General features: G+C 43.1%; 1 protein-coding gene across 1 annotated transcript in view; it reads left to right on the top strand.

The window, feature by feature from the left end:
* Positions 1-20,151, top strand: part of LOC132209229 (utrophin-like) — a 59,088-nt gene that overhangs the window by 19,383 nt on the left and 19,554 nt on the right. Inside the window, exons 2-3 of the mRNA XM_059644344.1 lie at positions 7,204-7,405; positions 9,336-9,391. Of these exons, the coding sequence (XP_059500327.1) occupies positions 7,204-7,405; positions 9,336-9,391 (258 nt within the window). The remainder of the gene's footprint in view (positions 1-7,203; positions 7,406-9,335; positions 9,392-20,151) is intronic.

Raw genomic sequence — 20,151 nt, 5'->3', positions numbered from 1 at the left:
TGTGAGGGGTAGGTCATGCCTTACAAACCTTATCGAGTTTTTTGAGGATGTGACTAGAAAGGTTGATGAGGGTCGAGCTGTGGATGTGGTGTATATGGACTTCAGTAAGGCATTTGATAAGGTTCCCCATGGAAGGCTCATTCAGAAGGTCAGGAGGAATGGGATACAGGGCAACTTAGCTGCTTGGATACAGAATTGGCTGGCCAACAGAAGACAGCGAGTGGTAGTAGAAGGAAAATATTCTGCCTGGAAGTCAGTGGTGAGTGGGGTTCCACAGGGCTCTGTCCTTGGGCCTCTACTGTTTGTAATTTTTATTAATGACTTGGACGAGGGAATTGAAGGATGGGTCAGCAAGTTTGCAGACGACACAAACGTCGGAGGTGTCGTTGACAGTGCAGAGGGCTGTTGTAGGCTGCAGCGGGACATTGACAGGATGCAGAGATGGGCTGAGAGGTGGCAGATGGAGTTCAACCTGGATAAATGCGAGGTGATGCATTTTGGAAGGTCGAATTTGAAAGCTGAGTACAGGATTAAGGATAGGATTCTTGGCAGCGTGGAGGAACAGAGGGATCTTGGTGTGCAGATACATAGATCCCTTAAAATGGCCACCCAAGTGGACAGGGTTGTTAAGAAAGCATATGGTGTTTTGGCTTTCATTAACAGGGGGATTGAGTTTAAGAGTCGTGAGATCTTGTTGCAGCTCTATAAAACTTTGGTTAGACCGCACTTGGAATACTGCGTCCAGTTCTGGGCACCCTATTATAGGAAAGATGTGGATGCTTTGGAGAGGGTTCAGAGGAGGTTTACCAGGATGCTGCCTGGACTGGAGGGCTTATCTTATGAAGAGAGGTTGACTGAGCTCGGTCTCTTTTCATTGGAGAAAAGGAGGAGGAGAGGTGACCTAATTGAGGTATACAAGATAATGAGAGGCATGGATAGAGTTGATAGCCAGAGACTATTTCCCAGGGCAGAAATGGCTAGCACGAGGGGTCATAGTTTTAAGCTGGTTGGTGGAAAGTATAGAGGGGATGTCAGAGGCGGGTTCTTTACGCAGAGAGTTGTGAGAGCATGGAATGCGTTGCCAGCAGCAGTTGTGGAAGCAAGGTCATTGGGGACATTTAAGAGACTGCTGGACATGCATATGGTCACAGAAATTTGAGGGTGCATACATGAGGATCAATGGTCGGCACAACATTGTGGGCTGAAGGGCCTGTTCTGTGCTGTACTGTTCTATGTTCTATGTTCTATCATTTCTTATTCCTCTCCTCATCTCATCTCTCTCACATACGCTCTCTCGATCTCTCCTCTCCCTATTCTCCCCCAACACTTCACTCAGGCACAAACAGAAGTTCACAGTCACACTATGTTGCACATGCATATCCTATCCCTCATGCACAAACATACTATCCACACACACTGACCACGGACAGACACACGCGGGCAGACACACACGGACAGACACACACACACAGAGTCACGTTCTCACTCATTCATACTCCATACTGTCATACAATCATGCATGGTCTTGCACACATTCCGTGGCACACTTGCATGCCCTGTTCGCACGATCTTTTGCCAATGTTCATACACTCAACTAGACACAGACACACACACACAAAACTCTCCCTCACACACTTGGGGTTACAAATTCACTTGCTCTCAAGCTCACTCGCTCTCACAGACACTCTCACTGCCTCATGCATGCTGTTACACTCGCTTTTGTGCTGACTCTCGTTTACACGCTCTTGAGCACAGTCACTGGCGCACACATTCTGTCCTGCGCACACTCACACTTTCGTGCACTGTCTTTGCACTCTTGAACACAACCATATGTTCACCTCTCTCTTGCACACAGTCAATTTGATTAGAGTATTCATTGTTACATATGCCTAGGTACAGTGAAAAGTTCTGTGATGCATGCAGTATAGACAGATCATACCATACAAGGTGCATTAGTGAAATGGAACATAATGACAGCAACAGAGAAGATGCACAGAGAGCAAGATCAAAATTAGATTTAAAATTTTAAGAGTTCTATTCAGATGTCCAATAACAGTGGTGAAGAAGTTTTTCTGGGATCTGTTCACACATGAATACAAAGTTTTTGACACCTTCCCTTCAGAAAAGGGTAGAAGAGAGTGTAATTGGCAGGTGAGAAAGACCTTTGATTATTTCATTTGCTTTCCCGAGGCAGCAGGAAGTATAGGTGGAATGAATGAGTGGAAGGCTGATTTGCATGATGCACTGTGCTGTGTTCATGACTGTGGAGTCTGTTGTTTTCTTAGGAAGAACAGTTGCCAAACCATGCTATGATATGCATCCAGATAGGATGCTTTCTCTGGTACATCAATGAAAGTTGCCCTTTATATTTGAATTGCCTTAGCCTCCTGGGAAGTAGAGACATTGGTGTGCTTTTTTGCCCATTGCGACGATCTGGGTAGACCAGATTTTTCACAGTCATTTTGATGTGACTCCATTATGGCGTGTTAACCAGATCAACAATGTCATTAAAAATATCCTGAAGGAGGAGGACTGTAAGACGCAGCTCGATGTACACTTTGGTAAGATGAGTGATGAGGTCTTGCATCAAGTGTTCCGAGAGCTAGGCAGTGGATTAAATAGCAGAACCTCTAAAGTTGCAATCTCTGGATTATTCCTGGTGCCACATGCTGAGAAGGCAAGAAAAAGGGGAAGAAAACAGATGAATGCTTGGCTCAAGTGTTTGTGTTTGGGGAGGGATTTAGACACATGGATCTGAAGGACAATTTGTGGGGATGGTATATCCTCTGCAAGTTGGCTGGTCTGCAGCTGAAGCAGAAAGGAACCAAAATCCTTGCACAAGGGTTTGCTAATGTGGTGAGGAATTTAAGCTGTCGGCCTCCAAGCAGTGGGCAATTGAAGAGCAGGTAATTCACTGAGGGGTGAGAAAATAATAATATAAAGATTATATTAGGGGATTTCAACTGCACAACATTAATTGAGATAACATAAAAGTTTGACTTGGGAAATAATTCTTTAAATACATTTGAGAGATTATTTAACATCACCATGTAGACGAGCTTGTAAGGGACGGTGCAATGCTGGACCTACTTCTGGGACACAAAGGCAGTGTTCAAGGTGACAGTGGCTAAGTGCTTTAGTGATAGTGACCATGACAACAGACTTTTCAACGTGGGAGAGGAGATCTGTTTAAAAAAAAATGTTTTTGGTTTGGGGTAAGGCATATTTGACTGAAACAAGGCAGGATCTGGGTGTAATATTTTGGGAAGTTAGTTGAGGGCGAATCTACAGCAGAAAAGGAACTGGGAGAGTCAAGGCCAGCTATGTTCCGTTTTGGGTGAAATTTATGATCAACAAGCCTGGAGAACCCTGGATCTTGAGGAATGTTCAGGACATGTTTATGACAAGTGCAAAGGGAGCAAATGAATGGATGACTAGTGACGTATAAAAATGAAGTGTGAAGAAACGTTGGTGGCCAAGATTGGAAAGAATATCAAGATATTCTGCAGGCATATCAAGCAGGAGAATAACCAGGGAAAGAGTAGGGCCAATTAGAAACCGGGGTGTACGAAGGGTGATGGGGCAATCTGTGTTCAGAACTGAAGAGCATCGATACAGTCGACAAGTACCTCCCATCTGTCCTCCCTTCAAGGAGGAGCATTGATGTCTATAAAGCAGGAAGATGCAGTGTGAAATTGAAATTATTGGCTGGTTTAAAAGTGAACAAATCCCCACGCCCATATGAGTTGTTTCCAAGACTGCTGTGGGAGAAGAGAAAGAAAATCTCTTCAGAGATAGTAGGAACTGCAGATGCTGGATAATCTGAAGAAACAAGGTGTAGAGCTGGATGAGTGCAGCAGGCCAAGCAGCATTAGAGGAACAGGACGGCTGATGTTTGGAATCTGGACCCTTCTTCAGAAATGGGGCAGGGGAAGGGATTCTGAAATAAATATGGAGAGAGGGGGAGGCGGATTGAAGATGGATAGCTGAGAAGATAGTTCGAGAGGAGACAGACAGTTCGAAGCGGCGAGGATGAAACCAGTGAAGATGAGTGCTGGTGGGGGGTTAGAACATAGAACGATACAGCGCAGAACAGGCCCTTCGGGCTTTGTTGTTGCACAGACCAGTGAACTAATATAAGCCCACCCCGCTACACCAGCCCATCAGCACTCATCTGCTTACCCAAGGACTGTTTAAATGCCCCGAATGTGGCTGAGTGAACCACATTGGCCGGCAGGGCGATCCACGGCCTTACCACTCTGAGTAAAGAACCTGCCTCTGACATCTGTCTCAAATCTATTATCCCTGAATGTGAAGCTGTGCCCCTTTGTACAAGCTGAAGTCATCATCCTCGGAAAAAGACTCCCACTGCCCACCCGATCTAATCCACTGATCATCTTGTATGTCTCTATTAAATCCCCTCTTAACCTTCTTCTCTCCAATGAGAACAGACCCAAGTCCCTCAGCCTTTCTTCATAAGACCTTCACTCCAGACCAGGCAACATCCTGGTAAATCTCCTCTGAACCTTTTCCAATGCTTCCACATCCTTCCTGTAATGGGGCGACCTGAACTGCACGCAGTATTTCAAGTAAGGCCGCACTAGCTACATCTTTTAATATACTAGCACAGAGTACATCAGGTCCCAGATACCTATCGACCTTTAACCCCATTAGTTTCCCGAGCACCTTTTCTCTGGTGATATTTCTTGTCTGCTTTTTGCTCTTTGTTCACTAAATATTTTTGAGATGGTATTTGTGCCTTTTGCTGTGAAGACTGACATAAAGTATTTATTTGTCTCATTTGCCATTTCCTGATTCCCCATTATTATTTTTGCAGCCTCCATTCTTTAAGGGATCTGCGTTCACTTTGACCTCTTCCTTCCTTTTCATTTGTTTAAATAAGCTCTTATTGTCGGTTTCTTTTCTATTTCTCGGCTTTGAAATCTTTCCTTATTTCTGGTTTCCCACTAACCTTGGGCACTGACTGTTGAATTGGCAGAACATTGGAGAGAATGCTGAGGATATGGAAGTTTTGGTCTGGTGAATAGTACTCGACATGGTGCTGTTGCCCCCACTCCTGCTCAGGTGTCTCCCAGTTGAAATGCCAAATGGGACCCTGCCCATGCTCTTCACAGCTGCCCTGCAGCATTAAATGGCTGGAGGCAGGACATGGGGCGCCCTCTTGGATGGAAGTTCTACCTTGTAGAACTCCTGGCCACTTAGAGCCCAGAAGAGTCTGAAGTTGCTGATGGCTGGATGGCAGGTCCCGGACTAGAGGTGCGGAGTGGTCGAGGGTTGTTCGGGGTTGTTGAAACGTTGGATGAGAGTTTAAGGGCGTGAAGTGCCTTGGATCAGGCCAAGGGGCCTGTGGATGAGGATCCCCTACCAACTCAGTTTTTCGAGGCTGGATTGTGCATGTAAAGCTCACTGCCTTCCTGATTGACATCTATCTCCTTACGCAATAGAGGAGATCCCTGAAATTGCCATCAATTAGTCTCAGGAGGTCAAAGGATAGGCAGGCTGCTTGACAGTTCCCCAGAACTTCCACACATGTACACACAGTGCCCTCCAGATTTTATGTGTTTCTTCCCACCTTCGTATCTGTGGGATGGGGCTTTATAATGTAGCTCATGCAGTGCTAAAACAAAGAAGTTATCCTGAACCTTGAAATAGGACTGGAATGATACACCCAAATCTGGGACTAAACTTCAAGAGTAATAATTTTGGTAATATTGAGTAATAATGATGAAATTTACCCAACCTGTTTTAGGATTGTGACATTTTATCAACAAATTTAGCTAACGCTATTTTCATTGGAGTACAGGGGATTAATAAGTAGTTAATGGAGACATAAAGGATTATGATTGGTTGGGATAAGATAAACGTGGAGAGGCTGTGTTCCCATGGCTGGTGGATGATGTTACAAGGAGAAGGGAATGCATTCATGTTTTGGGGAAAAGATGTAGGGCGATGTCGAGGGGAATTTTTTTCAAGCAGTGAAGGTTCATGGGCCAGGATCTCTCTGCCTGTGAAAGGGTTAGAAGCCGAGAAAATCAACGATTTCACTCAGATGAATGCATATCTCTGGGAGCTTCATTCCTCATATTGCCATTAGATTTTATTTATGGAGGTTCTGTTGTATTTGGAGTGGTTCGATTGGCATTCCATGTTTTGACCATGTTTGCCAGATTTTGTTGGCATCATGTGAACTAAAATTGAATTGATACTTGTTTAACTACTAATTGTTTTTGGTAGACGCTGTAGAACATACCATGTGTATGACAAAAGAGCAAAATTATAAGAGAAATCTAGTTCAAAACCGAGGTAACAGAGCGCCTTTTTAAAATGAACAAGAATGTGTGATTAACACACTTCATAGCTGCAACCTAGTGTGATTTAAATGAATGCTGATTACCAGCAGTGAAATAGGGGTTGTAAGATCCACTATTTGAAACGAGTAAAGAGCCAATTAGTTTGTACTTTGGATTTGGATGTAGTGAGAATGCACGTCGGTTGAAAGAGATGGATGTTTTAGTTTAAATTGTACTGAGTCCTGCTTCATAAATATAAAGGAGGGCTTCATAACATACAAAGCTACTGTTCCTCCACCATTGTTCTGCAGAAATTACTGAACCAAACGACAGAATATGACCAGCATCATAAGACCATAAGACATAGGAGTGGAAGTGAGGCCATTCGGCCCATCAAGTCCACTCTGCCATTTAAATCATGGCTGATGGGCATTTCAACACCACTTCCCTGCACTCTCCCCCTCGCCCTTGATTCCTTATGGGATCAAGAATTTGTCGATCTCTGCCTGGAAGGCATCCAACATCCTGGCCTCCACTGCAATCTGCGGCAATGAATTCACAAGCCCACCACTCTGGCTGAAGACGTGTCGTCTCATTTCAGTTTTAAATTTACCCCCTCTAATTTTAAGGCTGTGCCCACGGGTCCTAGTCTCCCCGCCTAACGGAAACAACTTCCTAGTGTCCACCCCTTCTAAACCATACATTATCACTGACGGTTCCCTAGTTAGATTTGACATCGTGCATTTGAGAAGGAAATGGCCTGTTTCCTTCATTCCAGAGTACTTTTGTGAATCATTGTATTTATTTCTAGGCCAAATACAGGAATTAATTTTATTTGATAGCTCAATAAGTTAAAACTGTAATCAAAGTTAGTTTTCTTCCTCCTTTGTAGTGGATCTGTTGGAGTTGCACACAGCGCAACGCGTCTTTGATCAACACAAATTGACACAAACCGAGCAACTTCTGAATGTGACTGAAGTAATCAACTGTTTAACGTCCATTTATGATGTTTTGGAACAAAACCACAAGGACTTGGTCAATGTGCCACTCTGTGTCGACATGTGTCTGAACTGGCTGCTGAACGTATTTGATACGTATGTATGATTTACACTTTAATGTAGTATGTTTAGATTCTCCTAAGGTGCATTTAAACTGCATCCGACGGATTGGATTTTGATATGTATATGATCCGTTCAGTGAATATGAAGATTGTCGACTGATTAAAATCAATCCTGGTATTGTTGACATAAGGTTTCAGTATGTTCTAATTTCATTTCACTTAAACAGATAAAGTAGTTGAAAGTTTTAGCGATTTTTGTTTTAAATCGTAAAATTGAAACTGATATACTTTGGAATCCATTTGGTCAGATCTGTACAGGATCATGTAGACATCTCGACACTCTGATTGTAATGCTCTTCACGGTGACAAATGTTAGTGCTGGAGAAAGACGTGTATAAAGTACACAATATGAACATCATCCAGTTAATGTCAAGGAATAAACGGCCAGATGTAGAATAAATTTTTATGTGACACTCAATCTCGTAGAGTCATACAGCATAGAAACACCGTGTCTATGCCTCCCAACATACACCAAGCTGCACTAATCTCGTTTATCTGCACTTGTTCCACAGCCTCCTTGACCGAGCATTTTAAATGCTCATCCCAGATGCTTTTTAAATGTTGAGAATACCTGCCTCAACTACCCTCTCAGGCAGCGTGCTCCATACGTCTACCACTTTTTAGATGAAAAAGCTTTTCCTCAGACTTCCTCCAAAGCATTTAATCCTCACCGTAAACTTGTGCCATCTGGTCTTAGACACATGTGCCATGGAGAAAGGATTCTCACAATGTATTCTGCCCGTGCCTGTCATAATTTTCTTTGCCTCAATCAGATCCCAACCCCAACCTCAGCCTCCTCTGCTCCAAGGAAAACAAACCCAGCATACCAGTCTATCTCATAACTGAGACTTTTTAACCTAGCCAGTATCTTGAAGAGCATTAACTGTGCCATTGTGGTATTTTCCAGACTAATTGTCGTTCAGCTTATCTCAGTCAGATTGTTTAGTAAACTCCATTTAGGAATAATGTTATGCACTTCACTTGGAAATGTATTAGGACTGTGACAGTATATTGGGGAATCCTTGCAAGCGGAGAGAATTTTATTTTCTTTCAGTCCAGGCTGGATACAATTCTAGGACTTGGCAATGGACGTCCAGGGTTAAACTTTCGGTGTCCTCCTATCCACCCCAATCACCTTGAATTTACCATTAATATAAAATTGAGCTTTGTCTGCATGAGATGTGTTCCAATATTAAATTGTTATTGCGACTGTCAATTTTGACGTTCTTCATTAGGTGCGTACCCTTCATATTGATAGCAGCTCAAGCTGCTTCAGGATGTCAAAACCAAAATGTTGCCTTTTCCAGGGAAATTGTAGATATTGAGCTGAAATTCTCGCTAGGGAGCACTGAACGACATGCACTATTTCCCAGTACCACCTCATTCGTACTTATTCCCTTTTTCTACCTGCCAGACAGAAACTGGATGCTCCGAATTAACGACATGAAATTCTGAGTGGGTGTGTGGTGCTTCCACATTGCTCAATGCTCCTCTGCACCTCCAACTTGGGCACTAGTCCGCAGCATCTGCAGCCACACCCATCAGGATCACCCCATGTCCACAGTTTTGACATGTGACATGTTCCAGCCTCAGCACATCATGGCACATCACAGATCTGCTTTCAGTACTCTTCTGTACTTCATTGCTGCATTCTGGATTGCAGCAGCCCCCCTCATTGCAGTGCTACTGCCAGGGCACTTTTGGATGCAGGGACAGGCACCCATTCGTGTATTGGGCCACGTTACACATCAGGACACCTTGCTTGAGCTCTCAACTCTCATTGTGTCCCTGCATGAATGCTAACAGCTCCTCTGCCTTGTCTTCATTTGCCTTGTCTTCTTAAGGTTTGCCCCTCCGCCACATCTAACAGACTCATAACGCGACTATGTTTATTAACTTTTTAGCATCGAGACCAAGCCAGACAGCTTGTCATGCTTGTTAGCAGTCATCAATCAAAGGAGTGGATGTGTTGCCGTTCAGCACCGTGATATGTTGATCTCACACCTGCAGTCTGTGCCAGCTGCAGAAGCACAGAAGGCATTGCATTGTCTCCAACCACATGGTCATGCTTCAGGTTCCGAGGGGAATGGTCTCCAGTCAAGCGAGGCACTTTCAGGCAGCAGATCTAGGTAACTCCAGGGCATTGTCTGATATCACTCGAGGGGCTTGGATGCAATCAGTTGGCTGCTCAGAATGACCATGGTCAGGACACTGTCGTCATAGGTTGTGAGAAGTCAAACATTAGACACCTCACTACCTGTGTTAGCTCTTTCTGCCCTACTGTGGGCTGTTTTTCTTGGAATGAAACAAAGGGAGGAATTGAGTGAGATGAAATGAGCTGGTGCATTTGTTAGTGCTCATGTATGTTTGGGAAGGGAGGTGAGGTCTCCTGGGTGAGAGCAAGAGGCACAGAGAACATACAGGAATAATAGCCTTGGGGCCTCAAGTAGACGAGAGCAAGCGAAGACAGACATTGAATGCTTTGGTGAGAATGGTATTACATGAGCTGTGCTGAAGGGTGGTGCAGAATTAGAGAGAGTGTGAATGTGAGGTAGCACAGACCAGGATCCTCTTCCATTGGAGCAGAGGTCACTGATCCTGCAGCACTGCTGTATGGTTCTTTTGGTGGTTGAGACTGCATTGACACTGGACAGCCTCAGATGAGTCTGGCGGAATATTGTGTTGTGGCCTCCTGTGCTTGTGCTTGGGAAAGAGGACAGTCCTCCACTGCACCAATCCATCCACCAGGACCTCCAGGTCCCTAACTGTAAATAAGGTGCTAATTTCCCCTTTCCTGCCCTGTCTGGGACAATTGCTATGAACTGTACAAGGCAGTTCTGGATTCTGGGTATTTTACTGGTTCACAATAGCCTTTAAACATGGCACTAGTGCCAGTAATACCGGGATGTTTCAGTGGTGGCAAACACGTGCAGTTACGATGAGTGTAGAACTAACTAGCGTCGGCTGAGGGAGGCACTACAGGAGCATTGTTGCTAGTTATTGAATATGTTTGCAACAACAGAGTGGGAAAATTTGTTAGGTCTTTTGGAGAGATACTGTCCTTGCAGTGCAATAAAAATAACACTGAACTAACATTCCAGTGTTTTCGACCTTCAGATTTCAGAACAGATTTAGACCATTCAGCCCATTGAGTGGGATCTGTCATTCTCAACCTCCTGTGTCCTCACTAAGCAAGAACATATCTATCTATGCCTGAAATCAACTCTGACTTGGCCTCCACAGCTTTCTGCATCAATGAGTTCCACAGATTCACAACTTTCTGACTGAAGAAATTCCTCCTCACCTCCATCCTGAAAGGTGGTCCCTTTGACTCTGAGGCTGTGCCCTCAGGTCCTGGTCTCTCCTACTCGTGGAAACATCATCTCCATGTCCACTCTATCCAGTCCTGACTGACCTTCAGTGTGACCCCCTTCGTCCTTCTCAACTCCATCGAGTACAGACCCAGAGTTCTCAGCCACTCCTCACGTGACAGTGCCTTCATCCCCAGGATTATGTTTGAGAACCTCCTCTAGACCCTGACAAAGGCCAGCACATCCATCTTTAGATAGATGGCCAAAAACTGCTCTTAATATTCCAAATGCAAGATAACCAGAGCCTTACACAGCCTCAGCAATACATCTCTGCTCTTATATTTTTGCCGTCTTGAAATGAATGCTGATATTGCATTTGCCTTCCCAACTGCCAACTGAACCTGCATGTTAAAAGAATCCTGAACTGGGGCATCTTTGTGGTTCAGATTTCTGAAGCCTTTCCCCATTTAGAAAATAGTCTATGCCTGTACTTGCCCATCTCTACAGACTCTCTGTGACCTCCCCACTTCCTCAACACTACTTGCCTCTCCACCTATCGAAATGTCATCTGCAGACTTAGCAACAACGCCCTGTGGACAACAATACCATCAGTTCCTTTGTCGAGATTGCTAATGTATAACGTGAATGGCTGTAGTCTGATCTCTGATGAGTGCGGAACTCCTGTAGTTGCTGGCTGCCATCCTGAAAAAGACCCTTTTATTGCCACTCTCTGCATTCTGCCAGTTAACCGATCCTCTGTCCATGCCAGTACCTACTCCCGAACACCATAAGCTCATTTTTTATTTTGAAGACTCCTGTGTGTCACCTTGTCAAAGGCTTTCTGGAATTCCAAATAGATAAAGTTCAATGGCTCTCTTTGGTTTTGACTCACTGGTTACATTCCCAAAGAATCTAACAGAGACCTTCCCTTGACAAAGTTGTGTTTTCTCAGCCCAATTTACCATGTATTTCCAAGTATTGCCATGTACTTCCAAGCATTGTCCGGTCTCATCCTTAATAATAGACTCTGAAATCTGACCCAATGACCAGCACCAGGCTAACAGGTCTGTAATTTCTCATCTTTTGCCTCCCTCCATTTTAAACAGGGGTGTTATATTTGCCATTTTGCACTCCTTTGGGACCCACCCTGACTCCAGTAATTCCTGAAAGATCACCAATGGTCTTCTCACTTATCTCCTTCAGAACTCTGGGGGACAGTCCATCTGGTCCATGTAATTTACCATCTTCTCTGAATTATAGAATTCCTACAGAGCGGAAAGAGGCCATTGGGTCTGCACCACCTCCGCAAAGAACATCCCACCAAGACCCAGCCCTGTACTGTTTCCCGGCAAGCTCACATTTGCCACGGCTGATCCACCTTGCCTGCACATCTTTGGACTGTGGATGGAAATCAGAGCACCTGGCGGAGACACATGCAGACATGGAGAGAATGTGCAAATTCCACACAGACCCTTCAGCTTCCCCTGTACCTTCTCCTTAGTGATGGCCACTGCACTCACTTCTGCTTCAGACTCCCTTAAAGCTCTACTACTGGTGCCTTCCAACCTCAAGACTGATGCAAAATACTTGTTCAGTTCCTCTGCCATTTCTTTGTTCCCCAACACTACTTATTTGGCCCCTCTTGAAATTTTCTTTGCATTTTCAGGGGTGTTTACAATAACAATATCTACTTTATAGTGTTGACAAATGGATTGTTTAGATCATCACAGAAACAATAAGCAAAATTCGTCAGTATTCTCATTTAACAATTATATATATTAATATCACAGTCAATGCATTTCCATCAGGTAAGCGCGTAGCTGGAACTTTCTAACCCGGCAGTTTTCACTTTTCTGTTCTTAACAAGAATACCTATTTATTACAACAGCATAGATTCTAGCTACAGACACATGTTTACAAACATTGGACATATATCTGTATGAATTAAAACTGTAAACCCCCTGTCAACTCATCTTCCTGCAGACAAACATAGAGTGGAGATGGATAAACCATGGATATTATAGGTGGAATAAAATGCGAATTAAGTCCTAACTAAGTGGTCCCGGTTCACAGGATTTGCCAAGATGATCTTGAGAATGAAAAACAAATGAATAAATATCGCAGAGTGACTTATTATCTATTAAAGCATGTGTTGATGATATGGCATTGCTGTGATCATAAAATAGAACATTGTCCAATTTCCTGTGAGCATTACCGTAGTTTTCATTTGTATTCTCCATGTCGGGAACATATTTATTTGGTACTTTACTGACTAAGTGACGCTCGCTCATCTACAGTGTTCGGTTGCAAACAGCCAATATTTTATTATTCTGACTGAGTAACCATGGTTTGGAATTTTGTCATGGAAATGTATTTCACTTATGTTACTCTGCGTAATTGTAGCCAATCCTCCATTGGCAAAGAAACACACAACTACAGCAGTTAATAAAAGAAAGAACTGCATTTATGTAGCACATTTTATGGTCTCAGGCATAAAAAGTACTTTATAGGCAGCTAAACTACCTTTGAAATGTCGTCACTGATGTAGCATAAGAAAACCTGTTGTATTTAAAATAGTCAGAAGTAAAGAAATATGAAATGAAGTAATAATAAAAATAGTGAAAAAATATGAAATTATGAATGTGAAGAAATATAAAATCTCCAGTCCCTTGCGAGTGGAGTCATAGAATCAGGAGATGTAGAGTCAGTATGGAGCGTACCAGGGAGGAGGCCATTCTGGATCTGGTGTTGTGCAACCAACCGGATTTGATCAGGGACCTCGAAGTAAAGGAGCCATGAGGAGGTAGTGACCATAATACAATAATTTTTGATCTGCAATTTGAGAGGGAGAAGGGAGAATTGGAAGTGTCAGTATTGTAGGAACTAGGGAGCTATGAGGGAGGAGCTGGCTAAAGTTCAATGGTTCAATACCCTCGCCGGGATGGCAGTGAAACAACAATGGCAGGTATTTCTGGATATAATGCAAAAGATGCAGGATCAGTTCATTCCAAGGAGGAAAAAAGATCCTAAGGGGAGGCAGGGATGGCCGTGGCTGACGAGAGAAGTTAAGGACTCTATAAAGATAAAAGAGAAGTAGTATAACCGAGCAAAGATTAGCGGGAAGCCGGAGGACTGGGAAGCTTTTCAAGAGCAACAGAAGATAACTAAAAAGGCAATACGCAGAGAATAAAATGAGGTACGAAGGAAAACTGGCGAAAAATATAAAGAAGGATAGTCAAAGTTTTTTTTAGGTGTGTGGAAAAAAAATGGTTAAGACTAAAATTGAGCCCTTGAAGACAGAAACGAGTGAATTTATTTAATGGGAACAAGGAAATGGCAGGAGAGTTGAATAGGTACTTTGGATCTGTCTTCACTAGGCAAGACACAAGCAATCTCCCAGATGTAATCGTGGCTGAAGGACCTAGGGTAATGGATGAACTGAAGGATATTTATATTAGGCAAGAAATGGTGTTGGATAGACTGTTGGGTCTGAAGGCTGATACGTCCTGATGGTCTGCATCCCAGGGTACTTAAGGAGGTGGCTCCAGAAATTGTGAACACATTGGTAATCATTTTCCAATGTTCTCTAGATTCAGGATCAGTTCCTGCGGATTGGAGGGTGGCTAATGTTGTCTCACTTTTCAAGAAAGGAGGGAGAGAGAAAATGGAAATTATCGACCGGTTAGCCAGACGTCAGTGGTGGGAAAGAATTATAAAATTAAATTGCGATTCATTTGGACAGCAGCAACAGGATAGGTCAGAGTCAGCATGGATTTACGAAGGGGAAATTGTGCTTGACTTATCTTCTGGAATTTTTTGGGAACGTAACTATGAAAATGGACGAGGGAAAACTCGTGGATGTAGTCTACCTGGACTTTCAGAAAGCCTTTGATAAAGTCCCACTTAGGAGATTAGTGAGCAAAATTCGGGCACATGGTATTGTGGGCAAAATACTGACTTTGGTTGTAAACTGGCTGTCTGACAGGAAGCAAAGACTAGTGATAAACGGGTCCCTTTCAGAATGGCAGGTGGTGACCAGTGGGGTACCACAAGGTTCGGTGCTGGGACAGCAGCTGTTTACAATCTACATTAATGATATAGATGAAGGCATGAAAAGTAATGTTAGCAAATTTGCCAATGACACAAAGCTGGGTGGCAGTGTGAAATATGAGGAGGATGTTATGAGAATACAGGGTGACTTCGACAGGCTAGGTGAGTGGACGGATGCATGACAGATGCTGTTTAATGTGGATAAATGTGTGGTTATCCACTTTGGTGACAAGAACAAGAAGGCAGATTACTATCGAAATGGAGTCAAGTTAGGTCAAGGGGAAGTACAACGAGATGCAGGTGTTCTTGTACATCAGTCAATGAACGCAAGCATGCAGGTACAGCAGGCAGTGAAGAAAGCCAATGGCATGCTGGCCTTCAAGAGGAATTGAGTATCGGAGCAAAGAGGTCCATCTGCAGCTGTACCGGGACATGGCTTAGAAGGATGAGAAGGGGTCTGATTGAGACGTATAAGATTATGAAAGGATTAGACACGCTGGAGGCAGGAACCATGTTTCTGCTGATGATTGAGTCCAGAACCAGAGGACACAGTATAAAAATAAGGGATAGGGCATTTAGAACAGAGTTGAGGAAAAACTTCTTCACCCAGAGAGTGGTGGATATATGGAATGCTCTGCCCCAGAAGGCAGTGGAGGGCAAGTCTCTGGACACTTTCAAGAAGAGATAGGTACAGCTTTTAAAGATAGTGGAATCAAGTATTATGGAGATAAGGCAGGGACAGGATACTGATTGTGGATGATCAGCCATGATTATAATGAATGGTGGTGCTGGCTCGAAGGGCCGAATGGCCTTATCCTGCCCCTGTTGTCTATTGTAAAAGTTAATTGTATAAGAATGATTAAGACGGTCCCTTTATGTATGGTGTTGGCAGCTTGTTCAGATAGGGAAAACAACATGGCTGATCTTGATTCCGCTCCTATTTGTTACACAGAAGCCTCTTCGAGCAATAATTCTTGAATGTTAGAGATAATGGGAACTGCAGATGCTGGAGATTCCAAGATAATAAAATGTGAGGCTGGATGAACACAGCAGGCCAAGCAGCATCTCAGGAGCACAAAAGCTGACGTTTCGGGCCTAGACCCTTCATCAGAGGGTCTGACCCTCTGATGAAGGGTCTAGGCCCGAAACGTCAGCTTTTGTGCTCCTGAGATGCTGCTTGGCCTGCTGTGTTCATCCAGCCTCACATTTTATTATCTTAAATTCTTGAATGTTGATGGGACGTTGAAACACAGGTAGATTATCGTGATCACTTGTTGAAAATGGATAGCAGCTAGTAGTTCTCTTTCCACTCAACTAGTGACCAGTCGGCAATGGTCAAACAGTGCATAACCCAGAGATCACAAGCTCCCCTGAGACATGATGTCAGTTGAGTCTCATGAATAACTACCTGCAGATGGACTATCTATAGATTTAACATGGTATTAAATCTCACATATACTGCTCTCAACCATTTTAATCAAAGTGTTTATCACTCGTTGCATCGAAACAGATCACACAAACTGAAATGGCATATGCACAAATACCAACATACAAGTTCTATATAGTGGCATTTTGTTTAAAGTTGTATTTATTAAATGAAAGGGTGGAGTATAATCTTCACAAATCATATTAAGATGCTGTAGAAATCTATGGAAGTGAGAAATTTGTTTTTTGATTCAATACATGTCTGACAAATGACAATTCAAAGAGATCTTTGTTTCAGCTCGAGTGGGTCGCGGAGTCGTCCTCATTAGGGGCATTTAAGTGACTATTAGACAGGCATATGGATGGTAGTTTAAGATAGGGGTGGAGGTTAGATAGACCTGAGGTTTAGGGTAAAAGTTGGGCAGAACATTGTGGGCTGAAGGGCCTGTACTGTTCGATGTTCTATGTATGTTATGCTGTATTCAAATAAGTAAAGTCAGTCATGACATTCTGCAACTTCCTTTTCCAGGGGTATGAGTGTAAGAATCAGAGTGCTTTCTTTGAAAATTGGCTTGACGTGACTCTTCAAGGATCATCTAGAGGAAAAATACAAGTGTCAGTACTAAATCTATCATTGCTGATACACATGTAAACTGTAGATTTAACTGTATGTAAACTTTGTTTAACAAACTAGCACACTCAATAAACTGACAAAAATTATACACCAGATGTTTACTGTATTCTCATAATCTCTGTGATGTCTGGTGAGGGTGCAAGTGAGAAGGCTCCCTGCCAGTAAGTTTTAGTTAAGGCAAAGTTGCTTCATTACTGAAGTTATTTATACTGTAAATGAAGGAGAACAGTGATGCATATATCCTGTGCATTATGTTCCGATTATTGAGTGTGTTTTTTTGTGCGTGTGCACCTATTGATCAACTGGAATTTTTGATTACTCAGCACATTCCTGGTACCACGGGTGCTGTTTAACAAAAGGTTTGCTGTATTAGTATATTTCTGTAATTAGTCATTACCACTATGAATGTTAAGTCATAACTTGGTCTGTGCAGAATCTGCACAGTGCATTCCTGCAAGATAAATGATGCGCTACATATGTATGATGCTATTGTTTCTCAAAGACACTAACCTTAGCAGCTGTTTTTGTTCCCAATCATGTTTTCATCATTAGAATACTGGGAAAAATATTCAGAAGTGTGGTATGACTCAAGTGCTCAGTTGCAGCAGTGGTAACACTTAGTGTGAGGTTATGTTTTTGCCCATTTGTTGTGCTGTTTGTCAACAATGTATCTCACAAACTAATGGGCATATTTCATTGAAAGCTGGTACGTATGGGTATGGTCAAAGGAAGAACTGATTAGTTTTTGACAGATCCAGATTTATTTCTCTATTTTTTTAAAGCATCAGTTAAAATCGGTCGGATAGGCAAATGATCATCTTTCTGGAATATTGTTGATTGATTTAGAATGTTGTGGATTGTGTCAGCCCTGACAGTAGAATTTGTCCCAACTATCAAAATATGAGCAGATCTTTGAGAGCAGATTATCAAATTGGCCTGAAGCTTTCTCAGTGAGATGGAAGCTTTTAATAAAAAGGATTTATTTTGTTAGCCTTGCTTTTACAAAGAATCAGTCAAGTGGAGAAATGCCTCCAAGAAAAGCTGTGTAATTATAGACTCATGGATGTTTGTTGCACAGGAGGAGGCCGTGTGGTCTGTAGTTCCTGCACTACTCAACAAAGATCTGTCTACATTGAACTCACATGGCATTGATTTCCTTTTTGACTGTTTGGCCCATAGCCTTGGAGCCTACGGCAACACAAGTGAACATCTAAATACTGCTTAAATATTCAGACACTTTCTGAATCAGTCACACTTTCAGTCAGTGAGCTCAGGACTCCCACCACACTGGGGTAAATAGGTTCTCCTCAACTCCCCTCCCCTGTCTACGAATGGAAAAAGCAACTTCCAGTTATCCTTTCTCTGCCCGTCAAAATCTTAAACACCTTTACCAGGTCCCCTTGTCTGCTCCACTCTTGGCATCGGTCAGTTGGGCAGGTCAGTGGCAAATTGATATAGCCTGAAGAAGGAATAAGATAAGAGAGTACTTCATGTGGCAAAGCCTGTCATGCCCGATGGAGGACAGCAACGGCCGTCAGCAGTGAAGTCCACTGGCAAGGATGGGCGGGCCTGAGCCCAGCACAGGGGAATACGAGCCGTCACTGTGGAGCCCTCGTTCAGTGTGTCTGCAAACTCGTGGCTTCAGAAAGGACTGTAATGTTTGACTTTTTAAACTTTTGTTTTTATTTTTCTACTGTTATATTAAGAAGACTGTCGTGCTGAACTTGTTAACTTATTCATTTATTTTTCTAACATAGAACATGGAACGGTACAGCACAGTACAGGCCCTTCGGCCCACGATGTTGTACCGAACTTTTACCGTCATCCTAAGGTCTATCTAACCTCCACTCCTACCTTATACTGTCATTCATGTGCTTGACTAATAGCCGATTAAATGCCCCTAATGAGGCTGACTCCACTACCCTCTCCAGCATTGCATTCCACTCCCCTACGACTCTGAGTAAAGAAGGATGGATAAATTTTCTACATCTGCATCTAAAATTTCGTACCGAGGTACTTTGTACCTGAGATGGCACCGTCTGAGGTGACATTGTACTCTTGTACCCTGTATTGAATACATGTGATAATAAAACCTAAATCTAAATCTAATGCATAGCAGGACACTGGGAAGCTTAGAGGAGAAAAGGGATCCTGGGGTACTTGTTCATAAATTCCTGAAGGGGTCAGGTCAGGCTAATAAGGGTTGTTACAAAGACATATAGGACATCTCCCTTTATCAGTCGTGGCATAGATTGTAAGAGTGGGGAGGTCACTTTGGAGCTGTTTAAAAGTTTGGTTAGGCCACAGCTGGAGTCACGTGTGGAGTTTTGGTCACCACCCATTAGGAAGGATGTGATTGTACTGGAGGGAATGAAAAGGATGTTGCATGTGTTGGAGCATTTTAGCTGTGAAGAAAGGCTGGAAAAATTCAGATTATTTTCTGTGAAGCAGAGAACGTTTGGCGGGGTGAGTGGAGGTCCTGATAGAGGCATAGAAGATTATGAGAGGTATAGATAGGTTGAGTAGAAACCATTGTTCCCCTTAGTTAAAGCATCAATAACAACAGGGCACAATTTTAAAGAGAAAGACGGGAAATTTAGAGGAGCTTTGCGGAAAATCATTTTCATCCAGAGTGTGGTAAAGGTCTGGAATGCATTGCCTGGGAGGGAAGTTGAAACAGGAAACCGTACAACCTTTGAAAAGTACTTGGATGAGCACTTGTAATGTCATAATATTTTTGAGAATGGTCTAGTGTGTAAAAATGGGACTAGTATATGTCGCAGTGTATTTTTAGAGGTACAGCCTTAGTGGGCTGTAGGACCTCCTCTGTACTCTATGATTCCATGAGAACCCCCAGCCCAGGCAGCATCTTGGTTTTTTCAGTAATCTCCAGGATCACACCCTTCATAGTGTGATCCCTTGCCTTGTTAGCCCTCCCGAGTTCGTTAGCTCACACTTTTCCTGGTTGAGTTCCAATTGCTGTGTCCCGCTGACCAGTCTGTTGATCTCCTCCTGAAGTTTATTCTTCCTGTCTGTCAACCAATTTGCCAATTTGCCAATTTGCCTTTGATTCCATGGCTGTTATTTACATGACCATTCCACCGATATCCTCCTCACTGAATTAGTGATTTGCTAGTGACACGGTCATACAAATTGTGTTTAAGCCCAAATGAAGAATATACATGACAAACTTCAAGGGTCCTTGTGGCAAGCCCTGCACAGCCCCACTGAAAGCAAACATCCTGTCAAATAGACATCCCTCTACCATCAATCACCCTGTGCTCTCTGCCTCAGCCAGTT

The sequence above is a fragment of the Stegostoma tigrinum genome, unplaced genomic scaffold (genome assembly GCF_030684315.1).
Source record: "Stegostoma tigrinum isolate sSteTig4 unplaced genomic scaffold, sSteTig4.hap1 scaffold_73, whole genome shotgun sequence".
In the NCBI taxonomy this organism is placed as follows: Eukaryota; Metazoa; Chordata; class Chondrichthyes; order Orectolobiformes; family Stegostomatidae; genus Stegostoma; species Stegostoma tigrinum.
Note: the sequence above shows the minus strand (reverse complement) of the source record. Positions and strands in the feature narration are given on the sequence as shown.